This window comes from Melanerpes formicivorus, unplaced genomic scaffold (genome assembly GCF_026170545.1).
Source record: "Melanerpes formicivorus ecotype bairdi unplaced genomic scaffold, bMelFor1.0.p_v2 SCAF_21, whole genome shotgun sequence".
In the NCBI taxonomy this organism is placed as follows: domain Eukaryota; kingdom Metazoa; phylum Chordata; class Aves; order Piciformes; family Picidae; genus Melanerpes; species Melanerpes formicivorus.
The window spans coordinates 9,572,577-9,588,439 of record NW_027142373.1 but is presented as its reverse complement, the minus strand read 5'-3'; the positions used below and the strand labels follow the sequence as shown (position 1 = coordinate 9,588,439).

Genomic DNA, 15,863 nt, shown 5'->3' with positions numbered 1-15,863 from the left:
TCTCATGGAAAAACCCAATCAATTATCCCTGTCACCTAGGACAAATGAAGATGAAACCAAGGGTGCAAAGCCTCCTCTTTGTCAGTTTATTGTTCCCAATGGGATCTGGCAGCTAACAAAGGCAAGCAGCATTCCCAGCAGCTGCTCACACCGTGACTCAGCCCCTACCCAGCCCTATCTCAGTCACTGCCTTCCTGACCTACTTTGGGAATTAAGAAAGCATTTCAGAGAGCTTCCCCTTCAGAGAGAGGGAAAAGCTGTTCCAGAGCTGTTGGCTGGGAGCCAGCAATTGGATGGATTTGATGTCTAAATAGATCTATGTGTCACTGGGATGTTGCTTACATCATCTGTCCTCCTTTAAGGACTGTATTTATGGGGTCTCTGTGCAACTCCTTCCTATTATATGTGACCAAAGAGGAATGTGCCTTGTGCAGGAAGACCAGCTACTAGCTGGGGAGATATTATTGCTCTCTACAGCTTCCTGAAAGGAGACTGTAGACAGGATGGGGTTGGTCTCTTCCCCCAGGCAACCAGAACAAGAGGACACAGTCTCAAGCTGCCCCAGGGGAAGTTTAGGCTGGAGGTGAGGAGAAAGTTCTTCACAGAAAGAGTAATTGGCCATTGGAATGTGCTGCCCAGGGAGGTGGTGGAGTCATCATCCCTGGAGGTGTTCAAAGAAAGCTTGGATATGGCACTTGGAGCCATGGTTTAGTTGTCAGGAGGTGTTAGGTAGGAGGTTGGACTTGATGATCTCTGAGGTCTTTTCCAACCTGGTTGATTCTATGAGTATCTACAGAGGACATGACTGTGCACCTTCTATGAACACCTAGTTCAGAGACTTGAGACTTGATGGGGTGCTTGGTGCCATGGGTTAGTTGTTTAGGTGGGTTGGATTGGTTGAAGGGTTGGATGCGATGATCTTGAAGGTCTCTTCCAACCTGGTTTATTCTATCATTCTATCCCCACTTCAAGAGGGACAGGGGGATTCACCAGTGTCCACCAGAGGGCTACCAGGATGATTAAGGAAAAGCAGTATCAGTCTAATGAGGAAAGGCTGAGAGCCCTGGGGCTGTTTAGTCTGGAGAAGAGAAAGCTGAGAGGGGATCTGATCAATATCTAAAGGGTGGGAGCCAAGGAGGAGACACTCTCTCTTCAGTCCTGCCCTGTGATAGGACGAGGGGCAATGGACACCAACTGGAACGCAGGAGGCTCCACCTCAAGATGAGGAAAAACTTCTTTAAGGGTGCCCAGAGCCCTGGGGCAGGCTGCCCAGAGAGGTTGTGGAATCTCCATCACTGGCGACTTTCAAAACCTGCCTGTAAGCGTTCCTGTGTGAGCTGCCCTAGGTCATCCTGCTTTGGCAGTGGGGCTGGGCATGATGATCCTCAGAGGTCCCTTCCAACCTCCCTAACATTCTGTGATTCTACTCAAAGCTTAATAAAAAAGTATCACAAGGTCTTCCATGTTTTGCTCTGTTCCCATCCTAGCAGAAAGCCAGGCCCAATTCCAGAGTGCCAGCACTGCACATCCACCTCCTGAGCTCATCTTTGGGAGCTCTGACCACCTCGTGCTGCTTCCACAACTCAGTCTGCACATGCACTCAAGAGGTGAGACTCTCTGCTGCTTCCTTTGACATCCAGAAAGGTCAAACTCCTGGAGTATGTCCAAGTCCCTACCAACCCCCACCTCTGGGAGAAAAGCTTTAGTCATATGATGGGGATAACAAAAGACCAGGCCACTCACCTGCCACAAGCAGAAGGGAGCAGACACCAGAGTCTGCTTTCCACCACCCCACAGAATCACCAAGGCTGGAAGAGAGCTCAAAGATCATCGAGTCCAACCTGTCACCACAGACCTCATGACTAGACCATGGCACCAAGTGCCACCTCCAATCCCCTCTTGAACCCCTCCAGGGCTGGTGACTCCACCACCTCCCTGGGCAGCACATTCCAATGGCTAACAACTCTCACTGTGAAGAACTTTCTCCTCACCTCCAGCCTAAACTTCCCCAGAGGTTAGGTAGGTCAGACCACCTCCAGAGAAATGCAGGTGGGAAAGGCTACAACATCAAGGGGTTTATGGAGCTACAGCTCTGTGATCTTTACAGTCCTTGTATGAGAATGTGACTCACCAACACAAGTGGGGTGGTAACAAAGATGAAGCTCAAACCAGGAGCTGCTTGATGACTGCACCAACTCCCTGCAGCCATCAGCCACTGCAAGTTCCAGAACTGATTATTCCACTCCCCAGAGGAAATTACAGTCCTAAAATGGATTGGTTATCTACAACATGATGCTTGAACTTTGCTCCCACCACTCCTAGGGGAACAAGCCCAGGCTGTCATAAATTCAGGGACTGTGGATTGAATTCCCTGTCAAATGCATGCAGCCTGGTCACAGCAATTAAGAGACACAAGGGACTGGGGAGTGGTGGGAAGGAGTGGAATTATTTAGTGCTGTGCTAACTCCAAAGCTGGCCTGGAAACTCCTACTTGTCCTCCTCTGGTGGTATTAATGAGGCCTGTTGCCTTTGGTTCATTCTGAGCAATGCCCCTGAGGAATTCATGCAAAATAGTTGGCATAGTTTGCAAAAGATGCCACAACTCCCCTCAGCAGCACAGAGGGCAAAACACCATGGAAAATGACCCTGTAGATGCAACAAGCAAATGCTTTACAGTGGGTATATGGGGCCACAATCATTTTCACCTCCCTCCAAGGAAAGGGCAGTGAAAATCCACTTCTTCATGCTGGAACACATTTAACAGGTTCACTGGCACAATCCCTCTTGCTGCTGGCCTTCACTTTGCTGCACTGCTAATGCACTGGAGATAAACCTTTACTAATTCCAGAGGTAGTCTATGGGGGAAGAGCTCATTTAAATTACCTGTAAATAAAGCTTCCAACTTGTGATCCCTATCAAATCTACCTACAGAGCCAAAGCAGGGGAATTCTGCCCTCTTTCTCCTGTCTTCACCTCCCCAGCCAAACAATTTCAGATTTGCTTGGTGCTCAAAGACTGCCTGAGCTTCACATCCAAGAACACTGAGGATCCAGAACAAAATGCTCATGGATCTACCCAAGATTTGATCAGGACAACGCAATCTACTCCTTATCTGCAAGATCAAGAGTTCCAACACCCCAACCATGCCCAGTGGGATGTCAGGAAGAAGCATGAGTAAGACCATCAGGGAAAAAATCTGGCTACAACATATCTTGGCAAAGATCTAGGATCACACAATGACAGAATGGCTGAGGCTGGAAAGGACCTTAGAGATCAACTACTCCAACCCCACCGCCATGGGCAGGAACATCTCTCAACTAGGCCTGGTTGTGCAAGGCCTCATCCAACCTGGCCCTGAGCACCCCTAGGGAGGAGGTTATCCATAACCTCACTCAGCAACCTGTTCCAGTGTCTCATCACCCTCATACTGAAAAGCCTCTTCCTAAGATCCAGTCTAAACCTACTCTCTCTCAGCTTCAAACCATTCCCCCTTGTCCTACTGCTAGACAGCCTTACAAGAAGTCCCTCTCCAGCCTTCCTGTAGGATCCCTTCAGGTATTGGAAAGGCAGCTATAAGGTTCCCCCTAGAGTCTTCTCTAGGCTCACCCACCCTATCCTCATAGCAGAGGTGCTCCAGCCCTTGGATCACCTTTGTGGCCCTCCTCTGCACTCACTCCAGCAGCTCAGTCCCTGTTATGAGGGATGAACCACTCTTGCCACGGATGCCAGTGAGGACAGCAGCACACCCTTCATAACGGTTTGGGTAGAGGAACAGAAGATCCATGTCCTAAGGGGCCGGCACAGGCAGATCCCAAGCCCATCACCAAACACGGATTTACTAAAAAACAGCTAAAGCCACAATCACCTTATTTCACAGCTCCCCTACTCTCACAAACCCACCGAAACTAACGTCCCGACGACTTCAGTGGGCTCTGTGTCAGGCTAAACACCCGCAGAGAACTATCGGTGCATACAAGGGTTAATTTCTGATGCCTCAGAGAGCTGGAGGCCGGCCCGCCGCCTGTCGGAGGGCTGGCAGGTGAGGGCTGACCCCGCTGCCTCAGCCCCCTCACAGGGACTGCAACGGCAGTTTCCGAGCGGCCAGGAGCGCTGCCGCACACCCGCTGCCCAGACATTGCCAGGAGGCTCCCGAGGGCCTCCCCGCCGCTGCGCCGCAGCCGAGCACAGCCCACCCGCCGCCATATCACTGGGAGGCCCCGGGCGGGGTGACGTCATGACGTAGCGTCTCGACAGCGTAGCTATCAGCCCCTCCCCTGACACAGCGTCTCCCTACGGGGGCCGGCCAGGGACAACTCCGTCCCGTTCAGGGTTGCCGTACGGGTGCCAAATGGGGACACGTGTATCCAATGGCAACCGGCCCTGGGCTGCTGGCTGTAGCAGCGTTCGTGCTCCGCTGCTTCCCGCGGGGGCCGGGTAGCGCTGGAACTGGTGCTCACGGGAGACCAGCCCTCCGTGGTATGAAAAGCCGTGAGAGCTTCCTCAGCGCCGGGACTGTTTCGGGATCCTCCCGCTCATGCCTGCAGTCCCAGAGCTTGTCGTGGGGAGAAGGGTTTCCCCCAGTGGCCCCACACTGACCCCCGCTCTCCAACTTCCCAGGTGCGTTCATGCGGCTGTGCCCTGCGGCTCTGCATGAGGCCGAGGAAAAGCAGGCAGTGTTATTGAAAGGGCAATACCCAGAAGAGGAGATGCAGCCACAGCAACTGGCAACATTTCCTGTGTAAATATTGATGAGTCCAGAGGGAAAAGGAAATGAGAAGCTGGCCGCTTGAGTCGGCTGCAGGTCCCTCCCCGCCGCCATCCACAGACTCACACAGACGTGTCCAGTGGGCTCCTCTTTATTGCAGCCTGGTAACTACACACAGGGAGGATGCACCAACCACACCCCATGGGGTTTACATTCAAGCATCTCAGCCTTGTGACCACACACAGGGAGGATGCACCAACTGTACCCCATGGGGCTTACAGCCAAACATCTCAGCCTTGTGACCACACACAGAGAAAATGCACCAACCACACCCCATGGGGCTTACATCCAAACGTCTCAGCCTTGTGACTACACACAGGGAGGATGCACCAACTGTACCCCATGGGGTTTACAGCCAAACATCTCAGCCTTGTAACTACATGCAGGGAGAATGCACCAACTGTGCCCCATGGGGCTTACAGCCAAACATCTCAGCCTTGTAACTACACGCAGAGAGGATGCACCAGCTGCACCCCATGGGGTTTACATCCAAACATCTCTTCATTTCGTGCCTTGGGCAGAGGGTTTTCTGCTGAGCTTCATTTGACAGGTCTTTCACCACTCTCTTCTCCTCAACAGCATCTTAACAGTTTGGTGACACTGCTCAGAGTTGGTATGAGCAGGACAGGATTGGTGCCAGCTGCTCTGCCTTATTCAGTGTTGGCATTGCTGGCATCACGTGAAGCTGAGGGGTTGGAGGAAAGTCTCTCCCCACTCCCAGCCTGAAATGTTCCTGCTTGGGGAAGGCCCAAAGGCAAAAGAAGAGATATAAAAAATATTTTGGAAATAAACTGTAAATTCTACAAGGCAAAGACTCAAAATCAACTCAACCTTAACTCCTCTGTGCTTGCTTTCAGGAAGAGCTTTGGGAAAGAGCCTGCTCTGGGGTTTGAGCTAGGGAGAAATTCCATGCACAGAATTTCTACATTTCTCTCTCTTTGCACAGCTTGACAAAGGAATTTGTGGCTTAGGGCTGTGGGAAGCATGATGCTTTCATATCATGAGAGTCCTTATGCCACTTAATCCCTTTATGCTGGATAAGAAGAGGTAATTTTCACACAGGTAGCTGTTGGACTTGGTGATCTTAAAGGTCTCTTCCAACCAAAATGATTTTATGAGTCTAAGTGAGAACAGTTAGGAGATAAAATTATTCTTAAGAGCCAAATAGTATGGGGTTATAGAATGTATTGTAGTACGAAACAGTGACCAGATAGTGAGATGTTTGGCTTCCCAGACTTGAAAGGATTACACAATATAAAGCAAACCCAATCTTTAGGCTTAAGCAAACCTAAGATCGTTCCCTAAAACTGGGTCAGAAAATGTTGCCTCTCTTTATCAGCAGTGACTAAAACTGAGAAAAATCCTTCCTGCTCATAAAGTATTTAACAGGATTTCACAGGAGAGGGAAGTACACCAGAAGATATTCACTTAAAACTAGGAATGCTCATTGATCTGCTCTTATCCAAGGATGCTTCAAGACTGTTCCAAATGCTTGATAAACTCACAAGAGCTTTCCTCAGTGTGTCGTTTCCTACGTCACTTTTATATTAGAGCAGGATCTGAGCTGGGCACAATCATCCCTGTGAAAAATCCAGCTCAAAACCCTTTCTGTACTACTGTTACCAGTGTCAAGAGGTGAAGAGATGTTTCTCTTTCCAGGTTGGTGTTAGCTGCTGTCTTCTCAGGCGTGAAGATGAGCTCAGCGAGGTCAGCCGGAACCAGCTTGGGTTTCTTTCAAAGAGTCAGCGTGAAGGAGGATGAAGCTTTCCTTCCAAGGAGATGAGAATGGCATGGTGAGGAGCATTAATGCCTTGCCTTTGGCTATTTGTTTTCTATCTGTAGGTTCAGAATTCTCTCTGCCAGGAGAGAGATTGTGCAGTCTCCATCCTTGGAGGCTTTCAAGACCCAGCAGGATAAAGCTCTGAGTAACCTGGCTCGGTCTCACCACTGATGCTGCTTTGAGCAGGAGGTTGAGCTTACAGACCTCCTTAAATCCCTTCCAACCCATGTTACTCTATGATCCTATGATTTACATTCATTTTACATCTATCATCTTTGGTTTCCTTTAGATGTCAGACTACTAAAGACTAGGTTTAAAAGTTCATGTTTACAAAGCATGGCCAGGAAAAAGAAGTTGTGAGTTTAACTGCTTTGTGTAACTGAGACCTAGGACCCAGCCAGAAAGAGGTAAAAGAAAACACTGTAGGAGATGAAAGTATCATGATAGCTCTTCAAGGTAAAGCAACAAAAAAAGGTGAGAAATAAGTGTTTTGAAATATCTCAGGCCTATAGTTTCCTGCAAAACAAACTGGAACTGCAACACAGCTACTGAAACATGTTTATAGCACTACAGCCTCCAGTGTCCTGCATAATAAGGGCCAGGATGGCTTGGGCACAGCACTGGCTGCATGGTCATATATCATACAGTCTGAGCTGCTCCTTCATGTCTCCTTCAGACATCTCTCCAAATGTGTCACTTTTTTCCTTCATCAGCCTGAAGATGGCAGCCAGCTGCTCTCTCTGAACCCTGTCAAGAAGAAAAGGAGAAGTAGGAATAGCCAGTCCCCAGAAGGCACATTGAGCAAGAACATCATGGTCAAATGAAACACGAAGCCAAATGGAGGTCATTTTACAACCCTTGCTGGCTGCAGGAAATCTGCCCATGTGAGATAAGAGAGAGAGAGCCTCTGGTTCTTCCTCCACCTTCCCATCTACCCCATCATCCTGCATGACTCTGTGCAGTTCTTTAAGTGTGGAGATAAACCAGACAGCTTTAACACTAGCTTTGGAGCTCCTTAGGGCTTATCTATGCTCCAAGTTTCAGAGATAACTTGACGTGTGGAATTTCACAGGACCAACATGTCCCACTTTAGCAGACTCCATCATCAAACTGGATTAATCTTCATCAGCAAGCAGTGTCCTTTCATTCTGGAGATACAGGTTAGAGACCAGACTACTTCCTAGTGTGGACATGACTTTGATCAGCCACTGGAACCTAGGACCACAGGCAGAAATTTGTTTTGATTCAAGAGTTCATCTGCCACAGATAGCCTCATGTAGCCAGGCCAGCAACAAGATGATGTCTGTGTGGGCAGAGCTTGACCAGTGGACCACCCAGCTCAGATTTCCATCCCTAGAAAGCTCCCCAGTAAATGATTAACTCCCTTCTCCCCATCACAGATGATACCCTGATGTTTTCCCTACCCTGCAGCAGTTCACCATTGTATGTCCTGCATGCAGCACAAAGATTGACATCTGTCACAGGGCTTGATTTGAGGAAGCTTTATGGGAGGGCTTATGTTGGTCATCCAGCTAGGGAGCATCACTCAGACACAGAAATGTGGGCAGCACAGGAGGGTCAGTTGTTTGCAGGTAGCTCATGAACTGATGCAGCTTTCTCATGTTTCAGGGCAAAACAAATGTGCAGCTTGGCCCTAGTCAGTGGTGGCCATGGGCTGCTACGTTCCCATTGCCAGGTCCCTTACCTGACTGAGCTCAGACTGCAGTATGGCCTAGCACACCTCATGCCCAACTCTCCTGTGTGAGATTAGAAGGACTAATGAGGGTGTGGTGCTTTATGGCTGTAACAAGGGAGGAGCAGTTTCTAGTACTTCAAGGCTCACTTGGCCCCTACTTGACTGTGGGGCCAGAATTCATGGAATGACAGAACAGAAGTCAGCCATAGCTCAGCAGCTCAGAGCACAGGTCTGCTGCAGTCCCAGCTCCTCCTGCTAGTTTAGCATCTTTAGACCTCTCCTGGGCTAGAAAGACACTGACTTTTACTTCCTCATGCTCACCCTGTCAAGAGTCCTCTGTCCCTGCCACAGCTTTCCACACAGGACTTTAATCCACTGTAATTAATCCATTTAAATGCAGGCCATCAGTTACCCTGGGGTATGCTTCCTGCTCGTCCTGTGTGGACAAGCCCTTGGCTGTTCCAGCAACGGGAGGGCTAGAAATGCTCATTGCTAGGCACAACCAGGGCACAGTCTTTGCTTGGAAAGAGGAGAGGACAGCATCAACGCATCAGAAGCAGCACCACTACAAACAAGATCAGTGGAAGGAGACAGGAACAAGGGGGAGGACCCTTCACATGTAGAGCTCCTGCCGGAGAGTTCTGCGTTTTCCCTTTTCCGGGACTAAGCCCCAGGAGAAGCAGGAACAGCAGGCTGTCCTCTCATCACCACTGCAGCAGGCAGGGTAGGGAAAAAACCCAAAGCAGATGCTGGCAAAAGCAAGCTCATTTGCGAGTTCTTTCCTATTGCAATTAAAAGGCAGTTGTCCTAAGGCCAGACATATCCTGATAATGAGGTGGGATCTTTCGGTTACAAAAGCTGTGGCCACAGGCTGTCAAACACCAGGGTTTGTCTGGCTCTTCTGTACTTTGTGTGTGTGTGTGTGTGCTCACATCAATGGCATGCCACTGCCCTTTCCAGACAAGAGGAGGGGAAGCATGGTCCTTAGTGATCAATATTTCATTTCAGATCACCGCTGGGCACCAGTGGGCACATTTCCAGGCTGCTCTGGAGAAATTCAATACGCAGCTTTGCCTGAAATGCCTGCCAGCTGGGAGTGCTCCATGCAGGTCTGCATCCCTTGCTCATTATTTCACAGACATTAAAGCTGCTGAAACCTCCCTAAAGGCCTCCAAAGCCCCAAAATCAAGATCACAGGCAACATTCACCCTGGTTTTCTAAGCACGACATCGATGCAATTTGGCTCCCCCCCTCCCCTCAGCTTTGAAAATCCTGACTCTGCATTTGGGGGAAACAAAACAAAACCAGAAAGAAAAAAGCTGTTCCTGCTCTGTGCTGCATAACCTACAACAGCAACAACAAAGGGAGAGCAAAACAAAGATAAAGAGAGAGAAAAGAGCCTGGGAAGGAAGAGTAAGGAATCAAACCCATGAAACTGCTCCAAAGAAGCAGCTTCTCCTATCAAAGGTGACCTTGCAAAGCCACTTGTTAGTGCTCCAGGTTGGTTTGTTGGGGGTTTTATTTTTGCTTAATCATTTCAGCCCAAACCCACTCCATTCACAATCATTCTCCCCTCCCCCAAGTGCAGTCCTCAAACCCATTTGGATTCAGGAGGGCAAACAGGATTTTACTTATTGCTGAACAAAACAGATTCATTAAGGATTTTCCAAGCAGCCTAATTCTTCTTGATAGGCAATTGAATTTGCACACTTAACTCCCTTAGGCCTTTGTAAGACAGTTTACAATCAAGTAGAGGTTTGGGGCAGCAAAGCATAGGTGTGTGAGAGCAGATCTCTGGCTCAGGAGCTCCTAGAGATCCAGGTTCACAAACCCTGAGAAGAGCTCTGCAGCGGGAGTGTTCCTAACTGCTCTGCCTGCAGCCAGGCATGACCAGGAGCCTGCTGCATTGCTCCTGCACAAATACAGGGGGGAAAAAAAATCCCTGACTTTCATCAGTGTCCTGACTCTCTTGTGAAGGAAGTCAGTGGAATCATTTAGAGAGGGAAAGGCACCTCTCACCTAAAGCCCAGAGCTTCCAACACACCCCCCTTGAGAAAGCAGCTGGAGGCAGGGACCAGGAGCCGCAGACCGCATCAACTATTCAAAGGTTTATTGGACCAAACAAAGGCAATTTTTTACAGATTCAAGCCACTAGAATTACAGTCCTCTGCAGAAGAGCCACCATCAGGTACAAACCAAAACAAACAGAACAAACAAAAGTAACAAAAAAACACACCACCACCCCCCCCCAGACCCAGCCAGCCTTTGGAGTTGAAGGAAGAGTTTGACTCGCTGCCGCTAAGCAGAACAATCTGGGCTCAACTACAGGCTTTGCTCGATGTACACATTGCCAGGTAACTTAAACACAACATATATAAGGCATTCTTTGCATAGTTGGGTGCTTGGGACACAGTCAGCCAGCCAGCACCGAGGGCAGACAGTGGCTGTACCCGGGGTGGGGGTGTCGAAGCAGAGGGTTCGGAGGTGCCCGAATCCACTCGAGGTACCGCTGCGCACACTCGCGGTTGTCGGCTGGGAAGGGGCAGCCCCCAGCCTCTTCTAAAGCTGAAGCCTCCTGCTGTTCTTTAAATGAGCCCTTTAGATGAAGAGTTTGCCAACCCCAGGCGCTGGAAGGGACACCTGTGTGCAAGGTTTCAAGTATTGTCTGCATAGCCATTAGAAAGGGGAAACCAAAAGCAGCCTGTTGGGGGTTTCTGATATGTTTGCAGCGTTAGCTGAGAGGCAGCTGTCCGGCAGTGAAAGAGAAACTTTGAAGGACACATCCTCACCCAGCCTGGTGTTTCTACAGCATTGCCAGAGGACTTGGACCCTCTTCTCACTCTCAGAGACTGGCTGGGTTTGATGGGACACCTGCTGTGTCTGAAGCAGGGATACACACCCAGCCAAATTCATCTGGATGTGAGAGATGAGGAAGCAACGCTGAGCTCTGGCTCCGGTGGACAAGCCACAGGGTAGCAAGAGAAAAGGGCACTGGAACAGCAAGCAGGCAGAGGAATGGGGAGGTGGTCTCCTCCAGGGCCCCACCTTTCTCATCCTGAGCCAGAAGGAACCACTAATGCTATAGCTGTCTCCTTGGGTCTCTCCTCTTGGGAACAGGAGTAGGGAATAGTGAGAATCCAGATATTAACAGCAGCCAAAGTGTGGTCTCCTAAGCCCCCACCACCAGAAGCAAAACAGTTAACTTATCAATCTTCATCACTTCCCAAGTCTTCTCTCTACCTACAGAATCAGCTCTCTGCTAAAATAACTACAGAAGCAGTATCTGAGTCAGTCCATCTGCCATCCCTCACTTGGACCCCACTTTGTCCTCCACCCCTCAGAGTAAAGCAGCATTGTACAACACTTGAGATCACAGGCAGTTCCCACCCCCAACAGTAAAGAGGAGTTTGGCCCCAGGGAGAACTAACTTGCTAGTCTGGTATAAGGTCCAGGCTGGTCTGGGAGAAGATCTGTTGTTGGCCCACCCCAAGAAAGGAACAACCCAGGTTTCATGGCAAACCTAATGCATGGTAATGAACACAACTAACAGACTGGCTGTGCACTGTTAGTGTCCAGTTTGGGTTCTGTTTAGGGGAGAGGGAGGGAAGGTTCATCCCAGCCCCCCAAACACAACTCAAGTCCCTGCTTGGGCCCAGCCCCAGCCCATGGAACCACACAACAGGTTCTCCTCAAACTTGACACCACAGGAGGTTTTGAAGAACTCAACTTCAGACCAAGAGGGGATCCCAAGTTTTGAGGGTTTATGGATTTCTCTTATGGGTGTGTTTGGTTGGTTTTGGTATTTCTCTCAAGCCTTTAAGGATGCCAAGGGATGCCTTTAGGAGGAGGCTAGGGACAACTTCATATAGTCTTCAGTTCTGCAAAGAGAAACAGGGAGAGAAGAGAAATCATTTCAGTCATTTCACCCCTCAAGTTGGCTCATTAGTATTCACATAAACCAGAAGGGGGAAAACTCAGTGTGTGTGGTGGGGGGAAGAGAAGACAGCTTCCCACCTCAGGGCAGAACAAGTCTGTTGGCAAACCTCAGGCCTCTAAGAAGGAGACACTTTGCTTCATCAACTGCAGCAGGATAGTACCCCATCAGAAGTGTAAAGCCTCTCATCCTGCCCCAATCTGCTACAGCCCTCCTGACCTACTGGTGAGAGCTGGAGAAGCCCAACTAATTGGAAGCCTCAGCTGCCCTGTGCAGAGCCTCCCTGGGCTGTTGGCACCCTTCTCCAGCCCAGTTTCCTCTTCCCAGCTGCACACTGAAGAGCTGGGAGCGAGTACTGGTTTCACAGGGCAGTGTGCCTGAACAGGTCAGCCTTTCTCAGTCCTCCTACAGATGTGGCTGTTCAAGTGAAGAGGCAAAAAACCCCAGACTCTCTGCAGGTCACAAGGCTTGCTTTTGATGGGAAGCTCTCCCAGTGTCCTAGGCAAGGAGGGTGAGCTGATTAGCTATGTTTGATGGATATCTGAGCACTCCCTGAGGTCTTGCAGCATGTTGTTAGCGGCGCCAGGACTAAAAGGTGTGGGCCTCGTTCTCAGCTTGGACCTTTGAGACACTCTGCCCTCTCATGGCCCAACCATCCACATAGGAACCAGGTGACAGCAGGTTGGGCAGCTGCCCATGGACACAGAGACCTGCATGAGGCAGAAGGAAGCTACAACACACATTGCTTGGGCACTTACAGACACAGCCAGGTGCACCCCAGCCTGATTCCTCCTGAACTCAGTCGGGTTACTGTCCCTGACACCTGAACCCTGTTTGAAAGTCCCCCTGCTCCTGCCAACCACAGCATGAAGGCAAGTTACAGCCTCATTGCTGCCTCCCTTGTCCACCTCCAGAAGCCTCACAAGTGCAGCCAACGACCAGGGTCCTGGGTGGGAGATGCAGGTGAAGCTTCCCATGGGATGGGGGTCACACAAGCAGCGCTGTGGAAGCTCCGTGGCCTGCTCCTTAGGACAAAGACAGGGAACTGCACAGGGTGGTTCATGGCACTGTGGGCCCCATCACCCTGTCAAGTCACACAAGCAGAATCACATTTGGTGCCTGAGGGCACAGGCTTGCTGCCACAGAGGCCCAGAAGGAGAGGTCCCCTCCAGCATGACGCAGTAGGAGCAAGGGAAGATGTGAGGGAGGGTGGACAAGGCTCAGTTCCAGCCTGAGGCCCCTCGAAGGGATACTCACCTCCAGGACAGGGCCAGGCTGACAGCTGGGGTGAGAAGATCTTAAACCAAGCATGAACTTAATGGAGGATGTTCGTCAGAGCCATAAATTCCCCATCTGCACAACAGAAAAACCCCTTTCTGCTCCTGGAGCAAGCTGTGAAGGGGATTAGACTAAAGAGCATGAAGCAGTCTATCACTGGGGATATCAAGGCCATAAAACCCTCCAGGCTGAGAAGCTCTGGCATTGCTGCTGAAAGACTTAATTAGCTTGGGATGGAGGCTGAGAGCATTGAGCCACTGCTTATCCTTGGTTCTTCCCTCCTTCCCATTCACCCTGGATGACAAAGTCGACCTGATCACCCAGCAGCACATCAATCAAAGCAGGTTAGGGTCTTTTGCTGGGAGTTTGTATCCTTTCTTCAGATACAGACTGTCCAAGTCTCTCTGCCCTGGCCCAAGCTGAGGGCCAGGTGGGTGAACAGTATGACCTGAGCTGGGCATGGCTCTGGGTGAGGAACAGATGCAGAACAAGGAGCTCAGACAAGAGCAGATCCTGGATTATGAGGGAGGCTCAGTGCTGAAGATCTCAAAAGATCATGCTTTGCCTTGAAGCATGGAAGGGAGGGGGGAGGTCCTTCTGGCAGCCTCAGAAGCCTTCACTTCACTCCAACTCAGCCTTGGAGTTGGCACAAAACTTCTTGCCTTTGAGAGCAAGAGCAGCATCCCAGCACTGCCCAAGGGAGTGGGCTGGCAGCATTCCATATGCAATGATCTCTTGGGCAAGATCTGCAGCAGGCCAGGAAATCCTGTAGCCCATCCATACACTTACAGCTTTCCAAAGGAGTCCTGACCCACTCTAAGGAGGTTCCAGAGCATCTTTCTCCTGGTAATTGCTTGAGCCCTTTTCAGGACCAGTTGCACTCAGCTGATTTTCAGAAGCATGGAGCATTCCCAGCTCCTTCCCTTGGCAGAGGCAGAAGGACTTCAGCTTGGGACCTCTGGTCTGAAATCCTGGCAAGGAGGGCAGGTAGCAACCTGGCTCCAGACTCTTCTCACCCAATGCAGACAGGCCAGGATTGACCCTTGAGGATCAAGAGCAATGAAGAAAGGCCCTGGATGCTGGGCAGCCCTGGCAGTGGGTGGTCATGCTCTCCCCAGGCAGTTGCCTCCCATCTCACTGCTGGGGATGCTCCTATCACCACTGCTTCCCACTGCCTTACCATGCAGACAGCTACCATCTCATTTCAGGTAGTGACCACGAGCCAGTCTTGTCCAAGACTGGGGTAATGCAGGAAGAATATGAGGAATGCTGAATCTAAGCTTTCCTGGCAGTCCCAAAGGCATGGGCCAGTTGCTTCCACCAATACATAAACCACAGAGAAGACTTAAATGCAGAACAGGGGGAGAGAGCCAGTGCTTAGAGAAGAGCAGAAGGGTGAGAGGTACCAAAGGCAGCTTCTAGCAACACAAATCTGAAGCTCTTCCAGTGGGACAGAGAAGTTGAAAGGTGCACTCAGCCTCAGGGAGTACCTCCTGCTCCTCAGGGAGTACCTCCTGCTCCTCAGGAACACCAGGAGAGCAGTCAAGGCTGCTGGAACCTGCATGGCCAGGGAGCACAAGTGCCATTGCCTTTAGGATAGGGCCTGGTGAGAAGCCACTGAGGCTGGGGACTGTGTCACCCCACAGCGGGCACTGCCCACCGTGGTTTCAAGCCTCTCATATATCCCAGCCACAGCCAGGAAGGTGGTTCAAGCTCCCAGCTAGCTCAGCTGAGAGGCCACCATGACCTCCTTCAGGGCTATGTTCATCTCCTTGTAACACTCTTGACCTCCCCAGCCCCACACTGCAGCAGTGGGGGAAGCCATGGATGTTCCAGCCTGCTTTTCCCTCCAGCACTCAGTGAGAGTGCTCCAGCTCCCTGGCTACCAGTTTGTACCCAGCCTAGTGTGATGCTCCAGCTCCCTGCAGCCCTTGGTGTCCCCCAGCCACAGAGGAGCTGCAGGAGAGGCAGAGCCAGGCACCCAGAGGGTTAGCAGATAGAGAGCAGCAAGCTGCCCATGCTGCAGGGCATTAAGCAGAAGCAGATGAAGACAAGTTGTGAGTGTTGGGTGAGGGAGACATGGAGAAGCAGCCACAAGCTAGGACAATTCAGGCCCTGAGCCAAAATAAAAGGAGCTCAAGCAGAGCTGCTGCCTGGTCTGAAATCTCATGCCAGGGTAGGGGCAGAGACACACCCTGCAAAGGCTACTGTGGAGTCTGCCAAAGCTTCCTCTGTGGGATAGGAGAGGAGGAGATGGGAAAGGAGCCCTCCTGGACTCCCTTTGCTCAGGTTTCCAAGGGAGGCATCATGGGGACTCAGATGGGGACTCAATCAGATGCTCTATAAATAGGGCCAGAGCTCAAGTTCATAGACATCTCCTAGGTCAGAGGAGTTTTTCCCTGGGGATGTG

The 15,863-nt window shown here is 50.6% G+C and overlaps 1 protein-coding gene across 5 annotated transcripts in view; it reads right to left on the bottom strand.

Moving 5' to 3' along the window:
- Window positions 1-4,838: 4,838 nt before the first annotated feature.
- Window positions 4,839-15,863, bottom strand: part of MXRA7 (matrix remodeling associated 7) — a 32,401-nt gene continuing 21,376 nt past the window's right edge. For 3 of the 5 annotated variants that reach the window (XM_068151442.1, XM_068151445.1, XM_068151444.1), the window contains one exon: window positions 10,337-12,119. Coding sequence is in view for 2 of the 5 variants with exons in the window: in XM_068151444.1 (XP_068007545.1) it covers window positions 12,080-12,119 (40 nt within the window). In the remaining 3 variants the exon portion in view is untranslated. Of the gene's footprint in view, window positions 7,293-10,336; window positions 12,120-15,863 lie in introns of those variants that run through there. The other 2 variants (XM_068151441.1, XR_010988901.1) reach the window with 2 other exon arrangements.